The 25,967-nt window shown below is 38.9% G+C and overlaps 1 protein-coding gene across 1 annotated transcript in view; it reads left to right on the top strand.

Annotated features, from left to right (window-relative positions):
* Positions 1-25,967, top strand: part of LOC124623192 (DNA-dependent protein kinase catalytic subunit-like) — a 565,210-nt gene that overhangs the window by 435,330 nt on the left and 103,913 nt on the right. The window contains exons 39-43 of the mRNA XM_047149022.1: positions 982-1,161; positions 2,061-2,197; positions 3,869-4,040; positions 13,978-14,113; positions 17,985-18,168. Of these exons, the coding sequence (XP_047004978.1) occupies positions 982-1,161; positions 2,061-2,197; positions 3,869-4,040; positions 13,978-14,113; positions 17,985-18,168 (809 nt within the window). The remainder of the gene's footprint in view (positions 1-981; positions 1,162-2,060; positions 2,198-3,868; positions 4,041-13,977; positions 14,114-17,984; positions 18,169-25,967) is intronic.

The following is a 25,967-nucleotide window of genomic DNA, read 5'->3' on the forward strand; positions in this document are numbered from 1 at the left end:
AAGTTTTTGGAAAGTGGCTGGTCAATATTCTTAGGCCTGGCCCTTCCCCACAACCCTTTTCCCCACTCCACCCACACCAAGGACAAATTTGTAGTGTTTATGGCAAACTGTGGAGTTGATAGTAACGATAACTTCAAAATTTAGAGAATGAAGTAAGATTTGTGACCAGCCTTGTGTTCCAGCAGTCATAGTATTTCTTATTGAAACTTCCCAAAATTATTTCTTCCTTTATCGTTTTAATGCAAATTGGTGTCTCCATGTACTGAAACAAAATTCTGTTTCGTGAGTTGGTAAAGCAGGATAGTAATACTTAATTTGTGTTGGTATTCAGTCAATAGTGTGCACAACTCGTATGAAGTTGTGAAATGAGGAGGACTGTGAGATATAGAAGATTATAGGACATGGAAGGTGATTGGAAAAGTATTTAGTAGGATCACTATACAACAGTGCGTTGTAGTTATTATTTCACCAATTGGTTCAATAACTGTCTCAAACATTTTAGCCAACAAGCAGTAAATTATGAGAAGATATAAAAAAGGGGGTGGGGGCACTGGTTGCCTCAGGCATTTAGCAGTCTCACAGTATGTTCAGAAGGTTTTGAGAAGTATGACAGAAGGTAGTAGTTTTCACTACTAGTTAAAAGAAACTCATTATGTTTCAGTTAATGCTTACACTTACTAAAACAATTAAAACATCACAATTTAGTTTTTGCAAAGTATATTAATACCTGTTAAATTGTGCCAGCTGCACCATGTAGCAATATGGAAAGTCAGTTGTAAGAAATTCATCAATAATACCACTGGTAGGATCAGACAAAAAAAAAAAAAAAAAAAATACTACTGTGCAAATACCGTAGAACCCCTGTGTTGATCAAGAGTATTACTAAAAGTTTCTTATCTGTACTTATTTAATTAGTTCTTTTATGGTATACATTACAGAATGTAAATGGAGGAAATAAATTGATTGTAATTACTGTTGCAGCAATCCATGAGTGAGGAGCTCTCAATATTAGACATTACAAACAACAAATTTATTAATGCTCGCATACATGCAGAACAGTACCTTTCACTCTTTCTGCAACAATGGGCAGAAATAGGTCCTGCATCATATGCCATCAGAAGCAAAAGACTGATGGATCTGCAGAGAATAACAGAGATAATGGTACGTACCTTGAGAGAATCTATTTGAATCTTCACTTGTTTCATTACATGCTGGAAAATGATGGTGTGAGAATTGCATTGACTTGATGATACATACAGAAGCAGTTTGTTCTCACTAGAGAGGTTAATACTTTTCACTGTCAGGTGGATGGGAACAAAGCTGTGAGTAAATTACTCCATAATTCCATGAATTTGGATTAAAGGAAGTTTGACTTGTGCATATGTTTTTAATTTTGTATGGAAAGTACAGTCACATCCTGTCTCCACACTGTTAACAAATATTTTCAGTAGAGAAATAAAGAGCAGTTTGTGGTGATTTTAAAATGACAGTTTGCTCATTACTAGACTCACTTGAACTGCCTATTTGCTCTGTTTTCTTCTCCTCTGTTAGTTTCACTGTCACCTTTTGCTCCTTCCTTCCGATGAGTGGGATAGCACAGTGATTAGCACACTGGATGAGCATTTGGGAGGATGACTGTTCAAACCCATGTCCAGCCATCCTGATTTATGTTTTCCAAGATTTCCCTAATGCTTAAGGCAAATGCCGAGATGGTCCCTTCGAAAGCTCACGGCTGCTATCCTTCTCTATCCTTCACTACTACCCTAATACAAGCTTGTGCTCTGTCTGTAATGATCTCATTGTTGATGAGATATTAACCACCAATCTTCCACTCCTCCCCCTTCCTTATTCTCTTTTACCATCAATTTGTCCCCTCCCTCCCATTGTTTCATCAGTTGTGCCCTCCCCCTCCTCTAATTCATCAATTATCTGCCCCCCCCCCTCCCCCCCAAATTCATCACTATCTCACCCCGTCTCCGTTCATCAACTGTTGCACCCTCCATCCCCCACCTCACTCTTAGAATCTCTCTTTTTGTCATAAAATTGAATGTACTTTTTAGCTCTATCTGGACATTGCAAACATCTCCAATCTTGAAGCTGATCTCACAAAACTGGAACAGTTCATGAAGCCATGGGCTACAGATTTACCAAGTGCAACAAGTTCACTTGAAGACTGGGAACGGAAAGTTTTGTACAGGTAATTGCAGATTTATTATTTTCTATTTACTGCCATTAAAAACAAAAATTTAAGACATAAAAATGATATTACTGATAGGCACAAATATCTTAACCATTTCCCGACATCTGAACTCACTGCATAGTATTAGGTCGCATAGGCCAAAAATAAATAAATGAAGGTGTAAATTTTCGAGCTACTGGTCTAGACAAAGACCAAAATCAATTTGGGTAGATTGTGTTTGGATGTCTATGTGGATGTGTATGTGATTTTGTATCCTTAAGTTGGAGAAAGAGCAATAGTTTGAAAGTCAATACTTCTCTGTACTGTTGAGTGTTGCTATGCAGCTGCAGATAAGTGGTTACCTTTTCTCACTTTTATTTTTCATTCAACCCATGAATTTTTTAAACTGTATTATTTTCATATTATCTGTACTCCTAACTTGTTTATTTTCATGTATTGTTATATACAATCTCAAAAAGTCTCAAGTATTGATTGACGACAATTCTTATGAATAAAGCACAGTCTAGACCATTTATTTTTATTCCTATGACTGGTTTTAGCCAAATCAGCAGTATTAAGATCTAAAATGTGGAGGAGGTGATTGGTATCACCATGTTGGTATAAAACAGAGGATTCCTGTGATAACTATCATCCTATCCATATTTCAGATCTGAACATGGCCTGATTTAGTCAAAACCTGTTACAGCAATATCTATAAAATCAGGACTGTGTTTTGCTTATAAAATTATGAAACAAGTGTTTCCTGCCACATTTTTTAAGATTTTTCACTTTTATTTCATTTCTGTGTATGACTTTCATTGTAAGACACACCATTAATGTTTCTAGAATGAAATTTTCACTCTACAGCAGAATGTGCGCTGATATGAAACTTCCTGGCAGATTAAAACTGTGTGCCGGACCGAGACTCGAACTCGAGACCTTTGCCTTTCGCAGGCAAGTACTCTGCCAACTGAGCTACCCAAGCACAACTCACACCCCATCCTCACAGCTTTAATTCCGCCAGTACCTCCTCTCCTACCTTCCAAACTTCACAGAAGCTCTCCTGCGAACCTTGCAGAACTAGCACTCCTGAAAGAAAGGATATTTTGGAGACATGGCTTAACCACAGCCTGGGGAATGTTTCTAGAATGAAACTCTCACTCTACAGTGGAGTGTGCTTCTGTGAAGTTTGGAAGGTAGGAAACAAGGTACTGGTGGAATTAAAGCTGTGAGGACAGGGCGTGAGTCATGCTTGGGTAGCTCAGTTGGCAGAACACTTGCCCGTGAAAGTTAAAGGTCCCGAGTTCAAGTCTCTGTCCGGCACACAGTTTTAATCTGCCAGAAAGTTTCATATCAGCGCACACTCCACTGTAGAGTGAAAATTTCATTCTAGAAACATCCCACAGGCTGTGGCTCAACCATGTCTCCACAATATCCTTTCTTCCAGGAGTGCTAGTTCTGCAAGGTTCGCAGGAGAGCTTCTGTGAAATTTGGAAGGTAGGAGACGAGGTGCTGCTGGCATTAAAGCTGTGAGGATGGGACGTGAGTCATGCTTGGGTAGCTCAGTTGGCAGACTACTTGCCTGCGAAAGGCAAAGGTCCTGGGTTCGAGTCTCAGTCTGGCACACAGTTTTAATCTGCCAGAAAGTTTCACCATTAATGTTAACTGTACATGTGCTTTTATTTCCAGGTGTTACTTCTTAAAACAAACAGCTGATAGATTGTCATCAGACAGTGCCACTGATGATCTTTCCTGGTTGAAAACCACTGAAGTTGTTTGTAGAATGACTGTAACTGATTTGGCACTCTTACAGAAAAATTATTTTGTGGCAAAAAAATATGCTGTGGGTATGAAGGAGGAGGTCAGTTCTTTGCTTTTGTAAAATTAATTCATTGATTATCTTATACTGTGTGAATAGCAAATGGGGTAGCATTAATGAGGCACCAATGCAGTTAGAGATAATGTTTCGTTCTGTGTTTCCATTGGCTGAGTTTATGTGGAAGCAGATCTCTTTTTTTTTTTTTTTTTTTGTTTTAGAGTATTGTTAGTTAAATTTATATTTCTTATCATCATCTTATCGCACGTTAATGGAATCTTTTAGTTATGATGAGTAAACATGATTTACCACATGTTTTTGCAAGGGATGCCATTGCAATCTGGACCTTACAAAAACCAAGTAAGGTGTCCATATAAATGAAAAAGTAAACTGAAGTGTTAAAAATTTGTACTGATAAAATTTCTGAGATATGTTTGCTAGGGCTGTAGTTCAAATTTTTGTGACTGTACTGAGTATACTATCAAATAGCTTTCCTAAATAATTCTGGCAAGAGACCGAAAGATTTCATTTGAAAGCTCATAGCTGACTCATACAAAAAAACACAGAATTTTCAGTCTGTCACAAATATGACATTGATCTCAATGAAGTTTTGTTTCTATTATGTTTATACATGTTGAAAAATAACACTAGTGAAATGTCAACTTCATTTGCAGAATATTTTTGTTTACGCAGATTTTTGAAATCATAGATGAACTAAAGTATCATGCAATCATAAATTCATTTACTTATTTATTCATCCATTCATTTATTATTATTATTGTTGTTGTTGTTGTTGTTCTTGTTGTTATATTTTTGTGAATTAACACTACTGAAAGTTCAATCCAAATTGCTGAACATCATGAGGTGCCTCCTGTCCCTTCATTTTCAGTGACCTTTAAGAATAAGCAACTTAATTTAAGCATAATTTACACCACCATTAAGATCAAGTACATGCAGTAATCATGAAACTCCAACCAGTGGTAAAGACCCTTCTCCCCCCCCCCCCCCCCCCCCCCTTCCTCCTCCTCCTCACAAAATCACTTTCTTTGTTGTTAATCACTTTGGTTTGTTGGTTCATAAAGGGAACTTTTAAGCTGTAGAGCAAAACAGATACAGAACTTAAAATAAAGTCATCTGGGGTAGGTAAAAAGTTACTTGTTTCCTGTACAGCAAAATATTGCACCAGCAAGAGTGCGGCTTCACTGTGAATGCTGTTCTGTGGTATGGGATGAGTTAGCTGCTGTCTGTAAGCAGCTATCAATTACTCTGATTGTTGTCTGCTTTGAAAGGGTTTGTTGGTGACCAGCAAGTGACACACACAAGATACACGAAAAAGCATAATTGCTGATCTCTATTTTCAAATGCCAGTTTACAAATGAGGATCCAGGTGTACTTTCATTTTGCCACCACCTCTAAGGTGAGTGCTATAGATATTACCAGCAGTGGCACTGAGGACAGCTGAAATTGATAAAATTAAAGAAGGCCCCAGGTTCTGATGAAATCAGTATCAGATTCTGTACAAAATATGTAACTGAGTCAGCCTTTTATTTAACCATAATGTAGCATAGAATGCTTGGACAAAAAACTGTCATTAATTGGAAGAAAGCAAGGGTTATGCCCATATATCTAATGTCATTGATATATGCCAATATATACAAGGTGCATATTCCCTAGGACAACCAGGACATCCGGGAGAAACATGGGAATTTTTTCATCCAGGAAAAACCTAGAAATTGTTTAGAACTCCAGGAATTTCATTTTTTCTATAAGGGGTATTCAAAAAGAAATGAGCCAGAGGTGTAATTACAGAAACCAGTTCCTCTATGTTAGAAGTATTGACCCTGGCTGTTGAGACACTTGTCCCACTGTGACACAAGGCGGTGAATGGCTGTCTCATAAAATTCCCGGGGCTGCAATGTTAACCTGTTCTGCTCGTACAGCTGGACGTCGTTATCCGAGGTGAATCGTTTGCCCCTCAGAGCCTTTTTAAAGGGACCAAAAATGGCGTAATCACAGGGGGAGAGCTCCGGACTGTGTGCAGGATGGCCGACAACCACCTTTTTGAATTTCTGCTAGAGTGCCGTGACTGTGTTGGCAGTATTAGGCTTTGCATTGTAATGGAGCAGAATTACCTGGTCGTTTTGATTTGATCACTTGGCGAAGGGTGGTAAAGGTTTGTGATTTAAGCTGGGCATTCACTTTTGTCCCATGCTGTAGGAAGTGAATCAAAGGGGGTCATCTTGTTCAAAGAAGATCGTCAGCATAACCTTTCCTGCACTCGTGCGGTTGGCCTTGGCTTTTTTTGGTGGTGGTGACCCTGGATGCTTCCACTGGAGACTTTGTCAATTTGATTCTGGTTCGAAGTGATGACTCCTCTCCAGCCACCACTCGTGCTATGAACACATTTTCTTCCCAGGCATAGCGCTGCAGATGAGCAAGACAGTGGACCATTCGACATTCTTTCTGGTATGGTTGAAGACTGTGGGGCACCCATTGGGTGCACACTTTGCCCATGTGCAGTCATTCCTTCATGATGGTGTGAACATTTCCAATGCTGAATCCAACCATGGCGGCTATGGCCTTCACTGTCACTCGGCGGTCATGGGCAATGAGTGCATCCACCAGCTGGAAGATGTTGTCGGTAATGCGATGTGGTGCTCCAGACCGTGCATCATCAGCTAACGACATCCGTCCTTCCATGAAGTGCTTGTGCCATGCCTTGACCCTTGCAAGGGACATGCAGTTCTTGCCGTACACTTGTGACATTCTTTGATGAATGAATGTCTGTTACTCTTACTCCTTCCGCTGTCAGAAAATGAACACCACCTCTGTGCTCTTCTGTTGATGCCTCCATGCCACTGTTTGCAATGCGACTGGCAGTGTTGGACGATTGATGCATGGTGCTGCTAGCTCTGTATAGTCACGTGACATGCACGCGTGCCCTCTAGTGACAGGCTGTGAACTTCCATGCTGTGGTTGGAACCATACCTCATTACACAAGCCACGATATTACCTTCCTGTCACTGGTTTGCACATTCCAGATTCCGGCTCATTTCTTTTGGAACACCCCTTGTAGTTTTCAGTTAAACTTTTGTGATTTTGACTGGTAAGAATTTATATTCTAACAAAGTATTTTACTTCAGCCCACTACTGCAGAATAAAATATAAACAAGAGTATGAGACCAAAATAAAACTTTGGCTGCAAAGAAAATGCGGCATTCACAACAACAAAATGTTGTTCACACACAAGCATTCACCAACAGCAAAATGTGTCAAAGGCTTTAGGATGAAGAGTATGCTGTACTTCGTAACAACAAACTGCTGTTGATGAACATGATGTCACAACTGTTTACATTTCGTACAGGTTGTGGAAAAGTATTGCGAATGGTGGTTTGTCAAATATTACTTTAAAATAAATTTCGTTTTACATTAGATGAATTGTGTTAGTGTGAGAATGGGCAATGAATTTCTTAAATTGCGGAGAGTTTGACTCTCATTCCAACTTAACAGTTTGAGGACCAGCCACTTAGAAAAATTTTGGGCCCAGTCATTTATGCGATTATTTAAAATTATACTGTCAAATTTGTTTTTGACATGTATTAAAGGATAACACACTAAAAAAGAGCGAATTTTGAGTTAGTTTTTCATATTTATTTTAGTTCTTTTGTAGATTACAAATTGTGCAATAATGATGGCAAAAAGTATCATTATCCATCAAAAAAAGTGCAAGGTGAGTTCTTGAGCAACTTCACATGTAATTAACTTTGCTATGGAAAAGTCAAAGTGGTTGACTGTAAATGTATTGAGCTGGGTAATCCACAAAATGTTCAGTGCACAGCAGTAAATTTTATGACTATGGTTGTCAGAAATATTCAGCTGCTGCAATTTCATCTGTGCTGTTAAGATCATACCTGACTACGTTCTAAGGAAGGAAAAAAAAAAAAAAAAGGAAAAAATTTTGGATGACTAATATTATACGTGAAATCTTAGCTTTTCTTGAGTTATACTGTATGTATGTTAATTTAAATCATTTGTCATATGCTCTGAAATATGCTGTCATTGGTTGGCAAGAACACGTGATACGAGCTATGATCAGCTGGCAAAAGCCCATTGCATAGCGCAGTCTCAATTTTAGTGCTTCAGAAGCTACTGTGCTGTTTCTGGTGAAATTTGTATTTATACATTTATAATACAATTTATGCAGTGCACATGTTGCTGTGAATCGAGAGTCTTTCCAAAATGTTTTGTTTTTTGCGGGGTTTCATATCCTAAAGTGCCGGAAACTTCCATGCTGGTATATAAAACCTGTATTAATCAAAGGATTGGTAAGTTTTACAGCTCCAAGAGAAAGTATATTGTTATGTAACACAAAAAGGTGTACTTTCACCTTGGGAAACTGGCATTTTCATTCAGGAAAGGTGGATTTTCACCAAGGAAAAAGTGTGTTTTTAATGGGAAAATCTGGGAAAAAACCAGAAATATTTTTCTTCTCAGCATATACATCCTGTACATACTTATTAGAATCTTATTCTAAGCTCAAATATAATGTCGTGCGAATATAATGTCGTGCGAAACTCAACTTGCATTTTCTCACATGACGGACTGGAAGCCATGGGTCATGGCAATCGGGTAGATGCAGTATTTCTTCACCTTTGGAAAATGTTTGACTTAGTACCACACTAATGATTATTAACAAAAATCTAATCATATACGGTATCAAACCAAATTTGTGATTCACTTGAGAAGTTTTTGGTAGGGAAAATGCAGTTGTTTATTTTTGATAGTGTGTCATTTACAGTTGTTGTTCACTTCTGTATTAATGACCTGGCAGAGGATATCAGTTGCAATATCAGATATTTTACAAGTGATGCAGCTACCTTCCAAGAAGTACTATCAGAAAAAGGCTGCATAGATGTTGTCAGTTTTTGTTAATATTTTAAAATGGTGCACAGACTGGCAACTTTTTTTTATGTTCCAAAATGTAAAATTGCTCACTTAACAAAAACAAAAATCTTGTGATAGGACTACAATACTGAGTTGCAATTGATGTTGATCAACTTGTATAAGTACTTGGATGTAGCAGTCTATGGGGATATGGAATGGAATGATCACATGGGCTCGGTCATGCGTAATAAAGCTGCGAAACTTCAGTCCATCAGCAGGATACTGTGGAAATTAATCTGGGAAGAAGGTTGCTTACAAAACAGTTGTGCAACCCTTACTATATTAATGTCCTGGCATATGGGATCTGTATTAAATGGAACTAATGGGGAATGCTGGACATGCACAAAGAAAGACAGCACAAGTGGTCACAAGTTTGTTTGACACATGTTAGAGAATCATATATATATGGTAAAACACCACCTGAACTGGCAGATACTTGAAGATGGACATAAGTTATCTCATGAAAGTTTACATGCAGTTTCATGAAAAAGTGTTAAATGAGGAATCTATGAATACAAGACAGCTCTCTACCCGTCTTTCCCATAAAGATGTAGAAGACAAGAGTAGATTGATTTCAGTAGCTATTTAGGCAGTCACTATTACCATGTTACATTGACAAAGAGGGCAGGAAAATCCCATAATACATAGGAAGTAATCTCTGTCGTGCATTTTACTGAGGTTTGCAGAGTGTGCATGTAGATGTAGAATAGGAGAGCTAACTAAATTAATGTTGACATCTATTTATATTTATTTTCTGGCATTTAATAAAGCTCCTGTTAGTAGATACCCAAATCCACTACTCCTATGCTTATACTCTTCTTTGTGGATGTAATTTGCTCTGGAGTTACAGATCCATAGCTTCTTTCGATGATTGAGACGGTATTGTGGTTTGATTAACAAAGAAATACTTCATGGAATGTTGTTGTTAACTTTCAGAAGACAAAATAACATTTGTCTGAGTCATACCATTATGGCCATCATCAATGTTCTCAGTGCACAGTTCCATTATGCACCATTTGTCAGCCTGTCCTGTTGTTAGCTCAACCACTGCATGTCATTGCTTGTCCCTGCCACTCTCTGCCCTCCCCCCTCTCAGGCACCGTTTTTTGTAACAGTGGCTTGTGATAACATTCTTATGGCATCAACCAAACCCTGTATCACAATTACATGATGTCTATGTATTCAGATTACACTTTACATAATTTTAAAGCTGAAGTCCAATTAATAAATGCATTAATATATAGTAAACAATTCAGATTCCCTTTCAGCTTGCCAATTCTGTCGGAATTCAAATCACGTTTACAATTTATTAACTGCATTTTGTTGGGATGAGGATAGAAGGGCTTAGGGCTTAAAACACAAACAAAAATCACTACAAAAATACCAAAATAATACGTTAACAAAATGTTGCCATCAAATTTATTTTATTACCACAAAAAAAAAAAAAAAAAAAAAAAAAAAAAAAAAAAAAAAATGTTGCTGTTCTGTATGTCAAATGATTGGGTTTCATTATGGGGAAAGGGGGGGGGGGGGTCAGTACAAATCTGAATTTGGAGTTTGTCAAGGTAAAGTATTTTGATAATTATCAATGCATTTTTATAAATGTGTTAATAATACATTACCTGAATAAGGTTATTTTGAGTCATCCTATGACTGAGATACCTCTTGCTTCAAATGGTATTTTTGAAAAGGAATAAAAATGTAATTTGAATTGTGCACTTTTATTAGATTAGATGGTATTAGCCCATGAAAGCTATGCCCTACAAAACATGTCACTGCAAATAAAAAATAGCTCTGACTTCAATGAATGTTAATAGTGTTAGGCATAAATTTAAAAAAAAAAAAGAAAGATTGAAAACTTGACACACACAAAGACGTGTGAAAGAATAAATATAAATAAAATTACTGGTATTAATATACAGATAATTTGAAGTAGTTTTATATTGTATTGCTGAAATTGCCTGCTATGTTATATCAAAACCAACTTTTTCATAAAACTTTATATTATGATTAACAGAAAACTTTCAGTCCGAAGAAATTGATTAGATGTAGAGTGTGTCTGCAGTTGACCTTTGATTGAAAAATAGAATGGAGAATTATATCAAAATGTTGGTATCAAATATAGACCTAATGTTCAATCAAAGTCTACTACCCATACAAATAAATGTATTATGGATGACACAGTGACTGACTGTTAAATTACAATATTGATATGAGGTCCTTGTTGGCATGTGATCAGCACACCAATTGGACTTGTCGATGCAAAGCTTTGATATGGACTTGATGCAAGACTTTGAGATTTTAACACATTTGGGTGTGAACTACGAATGCCATGAGTACAGCTCTAACAAGATTTGTCACTGGTGATTTGCTCATATTATTACGTGCAATCTCTAGATGCATCAGACTTCCGGCATGGTTGAAGAAATATTGGGACTACTGGACTGAAGGAACTAAAGCAATTTCTTTAGTCTGTGTATCATTCCCAGTGAGTTCTTTTAGCAAAGAGCAGGCAGAAATTTTGGCTAAATAGGAAATAATATAGACTTTTACAAACATAACAATATTATGAAAAGAATAGGTGCTACTCATCATATAGCGGAGATGCTAAGTACCTGATAGGCACGACAAAAAGACTGTCACAAAATAATCTTTCAGCCAACAGGGCCTCTGTCAAAAGTAGACAATGTACACACACACACACACACACACACACACACACACACACACACGACCATAGTCTCTGGCAACTGAAGCCACACTACGAGCAGCAGCAGTGTGTGATGGGAGAGACAACTGGGTGGGGGTAAGGAGGAGGCTGGGGTGGGGAGTAGGAGGGATAGGGATAGCAGGGTAGCCTTGGGGGACAGTTAAGTGCTGCTGGGGATTGTGGGGAGGGACAAGATGGAGAGAGGGTATGGCAGCTAGATGCAGTTGGGAGGTTGATTGAGAGGGTTTGGGGGGGGGGGGGGGGGAGAGGTAGTGGAAAAGAAGAGTGGGCGCATTGGTGGAACAGTGGGCAGTGTAGTGCTGGAATGGGAACAGGGAAGGGACTAGATGGGTGATGACAGCGACTAACGAAGGTTGAGGCTAGGAGGGTTACAGAAACATAGGCTATATTGCAGGGAGAGTTCCCACCTGCACAGTTCATAAAAGCTGGTGTTGATGGGAAGGATTGATATGGTACAGACTGTTAAAAACTCATTGAAATGAAGGATGTTGCATTGGGCAGCATGCTCAGCAACAGGGTAGTCCACTTGTTTCTTGGCCACAGTTTGTCAGTGACCATTCATGCAGACAGGCAGCTTGTTGATTGTCATGCTCACATAGAATGCAGCACAGCGGTTGCAGCTTAGCTTGTAGGTCACATGACTGGTTTCACAGTTAGCCCTGCCTCTTATAGGATAGGTTATGTTTATGATTCGACTGCAGTATGTTGTTGTTGTGGTGGTGGTGGTGGTGGTGGTGGTGGTGGTGGTGGGAGGAGACTGTTTGGGAAAGGTCTTGCGTGTAGGTCTATTACAGGGATATGAGCTTCAAAGTAAGGAGTTGGGACCAGGGGTTGTGTAGGGGTTCGGTGAGTGGTGGAATACCACTGTGGGAAGGGTAGGAAGGATAGTGGGTAGGACAGCATCTCCCCTATGTTGTGGGGAGCAACTACCCCTTTCATAACATTGTTACATTCCATCCTGGATTTTCCTTTAGAAACATAACTGCTTATACTATTTTTCAGTTAGATAAAATAAATTACAATAAAGAACGGGAGTGAAGAGAGCTTAGTGTAGTTAAGGTCAAATTAAATACTGCCAAATTATCAGACTTATGTGAAAAAATGAAAACCATATATAACTAAAAGTCAGGACTTCGGTTTTGTTTCAGAGCAGCAAAACAGTAAGGAAATTCAAATGTATATGTTGATTATGAATATTGAATGAATAATAATTGGGACTTGCAGCAAAAGTAAATGAGATATATTGAACAGAAATTCATATTGATGTGCTAATGTGCTCACTGTGTGATGGAGAGATAAAAGTCCTGTACAAAAAATTGTAAAAATTGATAAATGATATGACAATGGGCAGTTTTAGCGCGAAAGCTGGACAAAAAGTGAATAATGTTTATTTAATGGTAAACTTTGGGGCAAATACCAGAAATGACACAATACATCAGTAGAATTCATTGAGAATACCACTTTCATCCTGAACATATTCTTCAAAAGAAAAGATATAAAAACTGACTGGAAATGGGCTAAATGGAGCTAAAAACTAAAACACTAAATTTCAATAAACAATAAAGTAATGTTTATTCATGACACTTGATGCTTTATGACTATAAAATGTTCTCAGTTTCCAAATCACATCATTTGAGCTACAATTCTTCAGATTTCAGCTACTGTCACAGCCATATTCTTCAGGTGTTATAACTACTACTTGCTTCATATGACAAGATATCCATCTTATATTCCTGAAGCAGAAGAGCTGAAAACCTTCCAGATGTTAAATAAAGTTACGCATGCACGGGAGAATGACTTGAGCAAAATGTAGCAGATTGATCCTTGGCACAGGGTCATCTCCGCACTTTTATAACTGCTGAGCCTTGTTCTTTGCCTCATAGCCTGCCACTATGCCTTACTAAACATGTACTCCTGAACTTTGTTGAAATAATTGTAACTTTATCAAATCTTAGTTATGTCTTTTATAACTGAACACCAATAAGCTGTCACATGAATCAAAATTGTTTTCTTCTTTGACAGTATTTCGTTGCCATTCTCTAAGACCCTTGCCCCTTGGAAGAGAAAGAAAGACAAAAACAAAAAACACTATGCCTTAAACCCCCCCCCCCTCCTCCTCGCTCCTTCTCTCTTTCTCTCTCTCTCTCTCTCTCTCTCTCTCTCTCTCTTTCTCTTTCTCTCTCTCGTGTGTGTGTGTGTGTGTGTGTGTGTGTGTGTGTGTGTGTGTGTGTGTGTGTGTGTACCTCCCCCTCTCATTTTCCTCATTATTAATATGAATCACAAAACTTTTGGTTTTCATTTGAACAGGTTGAAATTTGTGGTGATGAAGCAATGAACATTCAGCATAGCTTGCATATTCTCAAACTCGCCTTACTTAAAGCAAGTAAAAGCGCAGAGCTCAAAAAAAAATTTTCGCTGATGGTTGAAGTTCTTGACAAATTATGTAAGTGGGTTCAGTATGTAATACAAAGCCATCAATGTTATTTTTAATATAAAATTAAGATATTCCAGTTAAGTTTTAGACTTTCTTTATTATATTTTGCTGCTTTCTCTGACAACATTCCACTAATCTTCTGCAACTTTATAGATTCTCTCATTTCTCTCTTTTCCTGCTTTAACTATTTTAGCATTTTTCAAGCTTCTACCTAAATTTACCTAGTGTTATTTTGTTATAAAGATCTAGTGTCTCAATATTTATGTGATTAATATATCAATTGAAGTATGTAAATGACTTTGCTAACAGGAACATAAAGAGGGTGATTATGCTGACATATACTGTAATGTACTTAATAAATGAAGAAATATAATGGATAAACAATGATGGGTACATCAACATTAAAGAAACAGTACTGCATGACTGATTTTTTCGATTTTGTGGGTTTCAGCTAGTTGACAAATTGGTGCCGCTGGTGTTACTATATGAATGATGAATTTTTAATTCTTATGAATGAAAATGAAGTTGAAAGAATACCACATAAATCTAAAAGGCAAAGAGTGGTGCACACATAACTGCAGAATAATGAAATAAACCATAACTGTAGTATTGGAAGTGTGATGGTTTGCAGACAATACTGTTGCCTATAAGGGAAATTTAATTCCAGCAGACTATAGCAAAATGCAGGTACACATGCCTAATATCGACAGTTCGTGCAGTGGCTGGTAGCTCTTGGGCACATTCGAAAACAAATCTCCACTTTCATACACTATTTTCAAGTTAGGAATGATTTCTTTCTCATTGCAAAGTTTGTTGTGTGAAACTCTGTCCATTTCCATCAACTGAAGCCTTCACCCAATTTCCAGCATGAAGAGAAACATAACAACGACAGAAAGTGTGTTGTGTCTGCACAAGGTTTTCACTTGCATGCCAAATCGTCACTATGTATTGTTGTGTTTCCAATGATGATTTGCTATTACCATCTCATTGAAGAAGTAGTAAAAGTAATAAAGCCTTAACCCCCTCTGAATATTGACTTGAACATGTTATGGAACATTGTGACACACTTAAACTTAGAAAAAATACAAGCCAATAATTACGATAAGCAAAAAGTGAACCATTAGTTTAAAGTTTTAACTTCATCAGGCAATTGGAGACAAAATTTGCTTAATTAACTTTTATTATTTTTTACACAAAAAAATTTTTTATGCTGTACAGAATACTTTCGATTTAGGGTTATTGTTATACCTTCATAAGGAAATACGTAAACTATGTTAACAAACTGGTTGGCACTTGCTCCAACTATTTTCTGAAATATGTGAATTGAGAAATAAAGAAGGGGGTCTGTGGCTGTGGCTGTGGCTGTGGCTGTGGCTGTGTGTGTGTGTGTGTGTGTGTGTGTGTGTGTGTGTGTGTGTGTGTGACTTCTGTTAGAAAGAGGGGGGTCAAAAGCTAGTATCAGTCCTGTTTTCTTGTGAGTGTCTCTTTGTTTCACACATTAATCCATTATAGGTGAATGCTTGTGTTTCCCTTGTTTTACATGTACTGCAAGAAGAATTCCTCATGTTCGTTGCAATAAGACGTGTGGAGTAGACAACATTCCTTCAGAACTAGAGATACTTGGGGTAGCCAGCCACAAACATATTAGGCAAGAGAGACACCCTCAATTGCCAGCCACAAACATATTAGGCAAGAGAGACACCCTCAAATTTCACAAAGAATGTAATAATTGCAACTCCGAAGAAGGCAGATGCTGACAAGTGTGACTACTAATGAACTGTACATTTAATAAATTATGGTTGCGAAATATTGACATAAGTTATTTACAGATAGATAAACTCACGGAAACCGATTCCAGCACAGTTCATTTTAGAATCTGGTAAAATGCAGGAACACAAGAGGCAACACAGACTGTAAGACAGCTTTGAGGATAGGTGAGATGCAGTATTTCTAGAATTAGCAGCAGGAATAAAATACAAAGAACAAAGGCTTATATAAAACACTGGGCAATCCAGAATGGGATAATGAGAATAATATGAAAAGTATGGATTGCTGATAACAATGTAATGGAGTTGTTGAGTCACAGATAGGCACAACAGAAAGACTGTCAAGCAAGTAAGCTTTCAGTAAAAAATACCTTCATCAGAATTAGACAAAACACACACACACACACACACACACACACACACACACACACACACACACCTCACATGCACATGACCACAGTCTCAGGCTGCTGAGGCCCGACTGCAAATAGCAGCATGTGATGCGAGAAGCAGTCTGGGTGTTGGGAGTAAGGAGCAGGCTGGGATTGGGATGGGGAATGATCGCAGGGTAGGGGGGCGGGACTGTAAAATGATGCTTGTGGGAGCATATAGGGACAAAGGGAAGAGAGGTTAGGGCAGCTAGGTGCATTTGGGAGGTTAGACAGAGGTCGGGAAATGTGGAGGGGGCAGTGAAAAAGGAGAGAGGTAAAAAGACTGTGTGGGTGCGTTTGTTGATTAGAGGACTGTTTAGTGTTGGAGTGGGAACAAGGAAGGGGACAGGTGAGTGTAGTATAATGAATAACAAAGGTTGAGGCCAGGAGAGTTTCAGGAATGTAGGATATATTGCAGGGAGAGTTCCCACCTGTGCAATTTTGAGATAATGGTGTTTGAAGGAAGGATCCAGATGGCACAAGCTGTGAAGCAGTCATTAAAAGGCAGAAAGTTGTGTTGAGCAGCATGCCCAGCAATTGGGTGGTCCAGCTGTCCCTTGGCCATAGTTCGTCAGTGGCAAATCGTGCAGACAGACATCTTGTTGGTTGGTATGTCCACATAGAACACAGGACAGTGGTTGCAGCTAAGCTTGTAGATCATTGACTGGTTTCACAGTTATCCCTGCCTGTTATAGGATAGGTGATGTTTGTGATCGGACTACAGTAGGTGGTGGTTGGAGGCTGTTTCGGACAGGTCTTGCATCTGAGTCTATAACGGGGATATGAGTCATGAGGCAAGGTGTTGGGAGGAAGGGTTGTATAGAGGCGGGTGATAATGTTGTGTCCATTTGATGGGTGGCAGAACACCACTGTGGGAGTCTTGGGAAGGATAGTGGGTAGGACTTACCTCATTTCGGGGCATGACATAAGGTGTCAACACCCTGGTGGAGAATGTGATTCAGTTCCTCGAGTCCTGGTTGGTACTGGGTCACGGAAGGATGCTCTTTTGTGGCCAGGTTGCCTTTGGGAGCTGGTGGGTGACTGGAGAGACAAGGCACAGAATATCTGCTGTTAATGAGCTATCTAGAAAAATCCTTTCTAATGACCCAGAACCCCAAACTCCTCACCTGATTCAGTGTGGTGGGTAAAAATTGTTGAGGTGCAAATGGATGTATGTTGCTATAGTTATGCAAATTAAGGAGATTTGCAGAGGTTAGAGTGGTGTGGAGAGCTGCATAAAACCGGCCTTGGAGTGAAGACCACAACAAGAACTGACTCCGTAGGCATCACTTAACTTTTACTTTTTTCTTTTTAATGTCATGAGAGATGCAGTGGTCATGTTACTTTGTATTGAGTCAAAACTAATTGAAAGTAATTTTGGACATGGATAGGTAATGTTCTTTCCCCATTAATGTGTGCATTTAGATATTTAAGTAAAAGGAAGTAAACAACAGAAAATGAATGTGTACTTTTTGTGCTATCATGCTAGAACCTAAATTTAAATGCATTAGTGTTATGTCTCTTATATTAAAACTACATTTATAATGTGGGTGCATTGTATTTTTACGTTCCTGAAATATATGCCATGATATGCTAGAAATAGTAGCACACAGAAAGGATTAGCAACAAAAATGTTTTACAATTTGACCTTTCATAAATTATGAAACTGAATTTTTTTTACAGCATCACTTCAGAGGAGGGCTAAAAATAACAACTGCCTTTCTGAACTTATCTCTGTTAATGAAGAACAGTGCAGATTTTCACAAGATCTTCTGTCGGTACTTAGAACAAATCAGGATAAACTACGATCACTGAGTTCATCAGACATGGACATTCTTTTGAGATGTGTGGGTTCTCCTAGAGTAGAGTAAGTATTTATCCTCATATGTTCCTTTTCATAAATAATTAGGGAGTAATATTTCATTGTACAGTATACTCTACAGAAATTAGATGGTGGTGAGATATGTAAAACTGTTTTGGCAGAAAAGTATGTATATTATAACCAATTTTAAAGGCTAATAAAGTATCTGAACTGTGAGAAAATAGAAGAGGGCAACAATCAAATATTACATCTTCTCTTATTCCAACATTAAGAAAAGAAATCTGGAAAACATTGATATTAAGAGGTGTAGTGAACTTCGAAAATCTGCCTGCTTTTTACATTCACATGTGTTTTCAAGAAGTTACTGTGTAATTAAATGAAAGGGCTTGTGGTTCGGACTGAAGGTTCCAGAAAGTATACCAAATAATGGTATAAAGAATTGGCTAATATACTATAGCAAAAATATCAAACCATGGAAAATCCAGGATGAGATGACAACTACATGAATTAGCATAGATTAATACCCACCATGTAGAGGAGGCATTGAGTGTCAAACAGACAGTGGACTAAAGAATCAAACAAAGCCCTTCATATTTAGAGAAATTCACAACTCACCAACACTGTCATCTCTGGGCCATGAGGCCTGACAAGTGAAGATGGTCTTAACTAGGGATGGTGGTTGATTGGGATATAGAAGAGGCTCTGGTTCCTAGAGCCGTGTGCACAATGCTGCTTCTAAAAGCTGTCCAATCTATTCACCTCTGCCGTGGACTACCACTGTCTATTATTACCACCACTACAACCACTGACACAAAAGCCTCCATCAAAGTTCCCCGACACCATTCACAATTTCCAAACCTTCAGTTGCAGACACACTACGTATGCCACCCCTCGGAACTCCCCCCCCCCCCCCTCTCCTTCCCCCCCCCCTCCCCTCTTCTCTGGAACGTTCCAAAAGCCTGAGTCTGACTGAGGTATCAATCCTTTCCAAAGTCCACACTTTTCGCCCCACTCCTAAATTCAGTCGTACTGTTTGTATTAAAGACTTTCTTTCCAACTCCAATATCTAAATTCTTTTGTCACCAACCCTACCAGTCACACTTGGCCAAAAACCAATACTGATCCCTGCCTCATTCAATTTACCCCCCCTTACCACCACCCCCCCACCCCCCCCCCCCCCACCCCCCCTCGCCTCAAACCTAGCCTCCGCATGATTCCCCAGATCTCTCAATATGGAACCAACCTCACAGCCATACGAGAACAATAATTCACCACCTAAAATCTGATCCTGATGTGACAATCCTAATGCCAACGAAGACTCTGCGCTGTGGTTACGAACTGCAGGCATTATCTGCTGGAGAGACTTTGCCAGCTGTTAGAAGCACACATCAACAAGCCCTGCCACAGCGACCCAGTTCCAGAAAGTCAGCATAATCTTCAGTGCTTCCTGAAATCTTTAGGTCCACCCCAGAACATCTCCCTTGAGTCTACCTTTTCTCTCACACCCAGCATTCACCAGACTCCTATCTTCATGTTTCCTAAAATAAATAAACCCAACTGATGACCCAGGAAGCCCCATTGTGGCAGGATACTGTGGCTCCACAGATAAAATGACCTCTTATGTAAGAGACTCTAACCATATCCTCAACCGATTCACCATCTTGCACCCTACTCATCACTGTTGACACTACCTCCTTCTGCACTAACACCGCCAATTCTCATGGCCTTGCCACCACTGAACATTCCCTTTCCCAGTGCCTGATTGATTGCAAACTACAATCATTTTCCTGGTCAGCAAGACCAACCGTAGTGATCCACCTAAGATCCGACACAAAGCTGTAAGGTGCACCACAGAAGTTAGCAGATACAGCTAGAAGTTCGACAGCCTTCAGAAGCCACCACTCATGGATGCGCGTGCAGCCTCTTGTCTGCACACTCTACCTGCCAACTGTCAGATTTTAGAGATGGTCCTGGCCAGCTCTAACTCAGTTAGATGTTTACCTATGCACGAGTGTGATTGGACTGTTACTGTGAACCACTCTGTGGTTGGTGTGCGTATTGTAACAAGTTGTTTTCTATACTTAATTAAGTTAGTTGTATCAGTCATTGCATGGTGTTCTCTTTTGGGATTAGCTGGTGTTAGCTATATGCTCACGCATAATTACTTTTCCTTTTGATACTATCAGCTACAAATAAATCCAGGGTACAGCTGTGGTCACCAACCTACTAATGGGCCATATGGAAACTGGAATCCTTCCTAACCACACATAATCGCAAACCACTCCCCTGGTTCACATTAAGTGAAGACATCTTCATGACACCTTATCCACATCCCTCCAGAACTGTAACTTCTCTGACATTTGCTTCAACTAGTTCTCCTAAGCCCAATGAGCCACCTTCCTTGATGTTGGTCTTCACCCCAAGGGTGGCTCCATCAGTATCTCCATCCACGCTAAAACGTATCTACCCCTACAATACCCCCATTTCGAAAGTTGCTACCCTTTTCGCACCAAGAAGTCCCTTCCATTCAGTCTAGTCACCTGTGATAATCACATATTCTGTGATATGCAGTCCCTCTCCAAAAATATAGTGTTATAAGAGTGGAACTGTTAACATTCTATTCTCAATATATTATGTCATCTACCATCTTATTAAAACAGTGACAGTTATAAGACAGTTCACTAACGATGTAATATGGACATAACATCAATCTAGACGTACATGACAATGGCAACAGATGTGGAAAAAGTCTGTCGTAAATAAAGACTAGTTACTATAAGCAGCTATTTTGGTTCATCTATTCTAATAATATTCTGAGGGTCTAACCGAGGCCTTGACGGACTGAAATTACCTTCTGCACCTCGTCCGGAGCCAGATCTTCTGTGGCCCATCTTAACCACTGACATCCGATAAAGGAGCACACCTGTTTGTGATTCAGAACCCCCAAGGACCAGAGCAACTGATTCACTTATTCAGGCAGGGTTTGACTACATCTTGTGCAATGGAATTCTGCCACACATCCAACATACGCTATATCCTTGTTCATCCCTGTTCCTTCCTACCCCTGCTTGTAATCCCTTGCCTCATGTCCCATACCTCTGTAAAAGATGGAGATGCAAGATGTGTCTATCTTGTTCCCACCACAACCTTGCGCACCTCACAGGCAGCACACTACCTTCCCCCACTCCTTCCTTGCTGCCCTCCTCCCTCCCCCCTCCACCTTACTGCCCAATGCCATCTCCTTACCCTCCCCACACACTCAGTGCCTGGAGCTGACATTGGGCATGTGTGTGCAGCTGTGTATGAATTGGTGTTTGTCTTCTGGAGGAGGTCTGTCTCTGACAGCTTAGTCTACTTTTAAATGTGCATGTTTGCTGTGCAGTGCTGCCTTTTGTATGGTGACTAGTGATCTATCCTAATTTATATTTAATAATAGATATAACAACAATGAGCTGTGTTATGATTGAGTTGAAAATTTATCATGAAGAAAGTTAATTGTGAATTTCAGGAACTGGTGTCTTTGTGCTCACATTCAAATCACTAGGAATGTAGGAAATAATTTGAGTTGGTTTCCTGTGTGGAAATCAGACTCCATATTCCAAAAACTTTTGAGGATTTTCCAACAGATAATATTGTGGACATAACAGAAGTTATTTGAAATTCAAGGTATATGGTGGAGATGAGTTCACCTTACCATCACATTTTGAATACCCGCCATTGTGTTTCAAATACTGGGAGGGGAACAAGGGCATTCCTCAAGTTGAGGACACACCCTCTGTTTTAGCTGATAACATGACATGACGATACACCATAAATTGGTTGGATGTGGTGTTCGTCTACTCCTTTGATTTTCTGTTTAATATTATACAGTATTTTATGTTTTCCTATATTTTTCTTTCTTTCTTTCTTTTAATATTTATTTTATGACAAGGGAGGAACAAAGGAAGGTTTAGGGTTTGACGACAAGGTTTTAGGCACTGGACACAAGCTTTGATTAGAGGAGGATAGTTAATAAAATAGACTGTGCCCTTTGAAAGAAACCATCCCTTTGTTTGTGATTTAGGGAAATCACTGAAAACCTAAGTCTTAACGAAAAGGTAAGTTGAATTCACGTCCTCCCAAATGTGAGTTCAGTTTCTCATTACTGTGCCACTTCTCTTTGTGACCAAATTGAAATTAATCGTTTTAACCACAATATCGTTTACATCTCACACTGAAATTTTTGAGGCCATAATGACAGTTCCTCTATGTCTATCTACTTCCCAGCATGCACTTTCCTTAAAATGTAACTAACAGTACATTCTCTCAGGCTACTAAGTGGAAGCCCAGTAAGTGTTTCTTCATGAGAAAACGTTTTCTGTTATGCTTCATAGGCACCTGCAGTCACTCAGGCAGACTCATAATTATGTCCACAGATATTCTCTTTTAGTTTTGAGAAAAGAGAAGAAATCAGATGAGGCCAGACCTTAACAATAAGGTGATTATGTTGTGATGGTGTAGAATGCTAAAAAAGCCTGCTTTTTTCTCCTCCTCCTCCTCCTTCTCCTCCACCACCTCAATTCTTTAGAGAAGTTTATGAAAGCATATTTCAGCATTACAGGTATGACTGGTAATCAGTAATCACAAGGAAAGATTATGACATATATGTTGAAATAATCTGCAGTAACATGACTGCTACTTTGACCCAAGTTGTAATGGGTACAGCTATGTTTAATCACCAGTTATTGTTAAGAATATCAACTTTGATGTGCTAAAATTAAACCTACCATACAACCGTTTACAGAACTACGAACAGTTTGCCTACTATTCCAGAGCTGAATTATGAGATATATGCCAACTGAAATTCTTTTGAGCATTAAAATGTATAGAGTGCTTCCTCCTCATTCACTCCCTGAACATAAAATGTGTTTTTATTAATAGCAGATATTGCTGAGTGTCTGGCATGAGACTAAACTTCATGGAATTTTTTTTCTGTCTTTGAATTTTACAAACAGAAACTATCACGATATGAGGAGGAGTAAGCCTCAAATATGAACTCTTATCTATTGTGGGATTAACTGACATTCAAACCTACTCTGAAATTCAGAAACACAGTTTCATGTAAATGACAGATCTCTGAAAGTTCAGTTTCATATGAAGGCTCTGGGAGTAGATCACATTCCGTCAGAACTGCTGATATCTTTAGCAGAGACAGCCATGACTAAACTGTTCCACTTGATGCGCAAGCTACATAGTCAGATGAAATACCATCAGGCTTAAAGAAGAGTGTAAAAATTCCAATTCCAAAGAAAGCAGGTGCTGACAGGGAGCAAAAGGTTATTCACAACTTTTATAGAAACCAGACTGCAGCTGTAAAAATCGAGGGACTTAAAAGCAAAGCACTGGTTGAGGAGGAAGTGAGATGGGTGTAACTTATCCCCAAATGTTAATCAATCCGTACATTGACCAAGCAGTACAGGAACTGTTCAGACAAGAGGAGAATAGAAGCTTTTGAAATGTAGTGCTATAGAGGGATGCCAAAAATTAAATGGAATGGTCATGCCACTAATGAGGAGGTACTTAAGAGAATTGGGGAGAAAAGAAATTTGTGGTACAGCTTGACTAAAAGAAGGGATTAGTTAATAGGGCACATTCTGAGGGATCATCAGTTTAGAACTGGTGGGAAGTGTGTTTGGGGGGGGAGTAAAAATTGTAGAGAGAGACCAAAAACTGAATACAGTAAGCAGGTTGAAATGGATGTAGGATGCAGTAGTAAGTCGAAGATGAAGAGGCTTCCACAGCATGGAGAGCTGCTTCAAACCAGACTGAAGAAGAAGAAGAAGAAGAAGAAGAGGAAGAAGAAGAAGAAAACAACAGCAGCAGCAGCGTTGTTGAACAAGAGTATTTTGAATCAGTTTTCTATAACAACTTCTCCCCCTCTTTTCATTTTATTGTTAAAATTTGTTATTTTCCATATCCACCATACGTCATAAATCTCCCCTGATGGGGGCTTCTGTGTTACTTTCCCAAACTCTACCCCCTTTTCCGAAACCTCTCCAGTTCCTTTCCCTCCACCTTTCTTCCTTCCTCTTCAACCCTTCTGCTGGAAGGAGGAGCCAGTGGCTCCAAAAGTTTTCATGAGTAAAAACTTTATTATATGTGTGTTGTCCTGCTGCCACTTGGTGAGTAGATTTTTTTATCTATTCAATTACATTATTCTGAAAGCAGTAGATTATCTTTAACTGTTCCACCACTTCCCTCCCACAATCAGCAAAGCTATTAAAGAATGAGAATAATTACATAAAGGAATAGTTACTGGAGCTAAGAGCAGTGAAGGAAAGGCAGTACATTGATTGCTATTTGAATCATCTCTATACTGTTGTCCATTGTCTTTACCTCAGAAATGTACAATGAATCCATTCCCTAGGATATATCTGAAATTTTCACATTCAACATTCCTAATGATTCCTTGGGCATTTTGCAACTATCCAAATTATTTCCCATCCCTCCCATTTATTTTACATATCTCAACTCCTCCTTCCCTTGTTTCTATCTACCACTCACATTATCTCTCTGTCATTTAATGTTCTGTTCACTTTCAGCTGTTCTTACCCTTCACTGTGATTTCTTTCCCACACAGGTGTCATCCTGCCCATCATCCATCGTCAACAGATTTTCTTCCATTTTTTTGAGAGATCACTTCTTCCTACGCAGCATAACATTAATCTTATTTGACCCTTCCATTCAGTAACCCCATTAGCATCAATTTACGTATGTTTCTATCTTTTAGAATTGCTTCTCACCATAAATCTGACATGCTGAGTTGCAGACAGCCACAACGAAAAGACTGTTATATATTGAGCTTGCAGCCAAAACCTTCTTCCAAAAAGAAAACACACACACACACACACACACACACACACACACACACACACACACACACACACAGCCAGCCAGTGTGCCGAGCGGTTCGAGGCGCTTCAGTCTGGAACCGCACAACTGCTTCGCAGGTTCGACTCCTGCCTCGGGCATGGATGTGTGTGATGTCCGTAGGTTAGTTATGTTTTAGTTGTTCTAAGTTCTAGGTGCTGATGGCCTCAGATGTTAAGTCCCATAGTGCTCAGACACACACGCACACACACACACACACACACACAACTCATGTGCACATGACAACAGCATGTGGCAGTTAATACCAGAAAAGAAAACACATACATTCACACAAACAAGCACACCTTGTGCACACGTGACCATAAAAAGTAGCATATACAAATTACTTCGAATCCATTATTAGGTATGTTATTGTTTTTTTGGGGTAACTCGATAAACATAGTGCAGATACTAATAATACAGAAAAAAATCACTCAAAATATGTGCACTGCAAATCACAAAGAACCGTGTCGACCATTATTTAGAAAAATTAAAATATTAACTCTGTGATCCTTATACGTATGAGATTATTATATTTTTGTACACCAGACATGAATTATTTGAGGGAAATCATTTTGTCCATTCAAATGATACTAGAAACAAAGAAAATTTCATGCTCCCCACCCACTGCCTCAGGACTGTATGCCCAGGGACTTCAATACACAGGAATGAAAATATTTAATAAATTAAAAGGGAACAAGTTGATGCAGATGAATTTAGGTTCATTTAAAAGAAATCTATATGAGGTACTGACACTGAAGTGTTATTACTCAGTGGAGGAATTCATACTGGATAAACTGGAAATTTGAGATGAATACAGTGTATGACACATTCCAAGAAATATCCTTATAGTGTTATTATTTATTGTAGTACTATTATTTATTAATGTAAAAATCATTGTAAGTGTTTTATAAATTTTTTACATGTCTCCTGTA

This window comes from Schistocerca americana, chromosome 1 (assembly GCF_021461395.2).
Source record: "Schistocerca americana isolate TAMUIC-IGC-003095 chromosome 1, iqSchAmer2.1, whole genome shotgun sequence".
Lineage (NCBI taxonomy): Eukaryota > Metazoa > Arthropoda > Insecta > Orthoptera > Acrididae > Schistocerca > Schistocerca americana.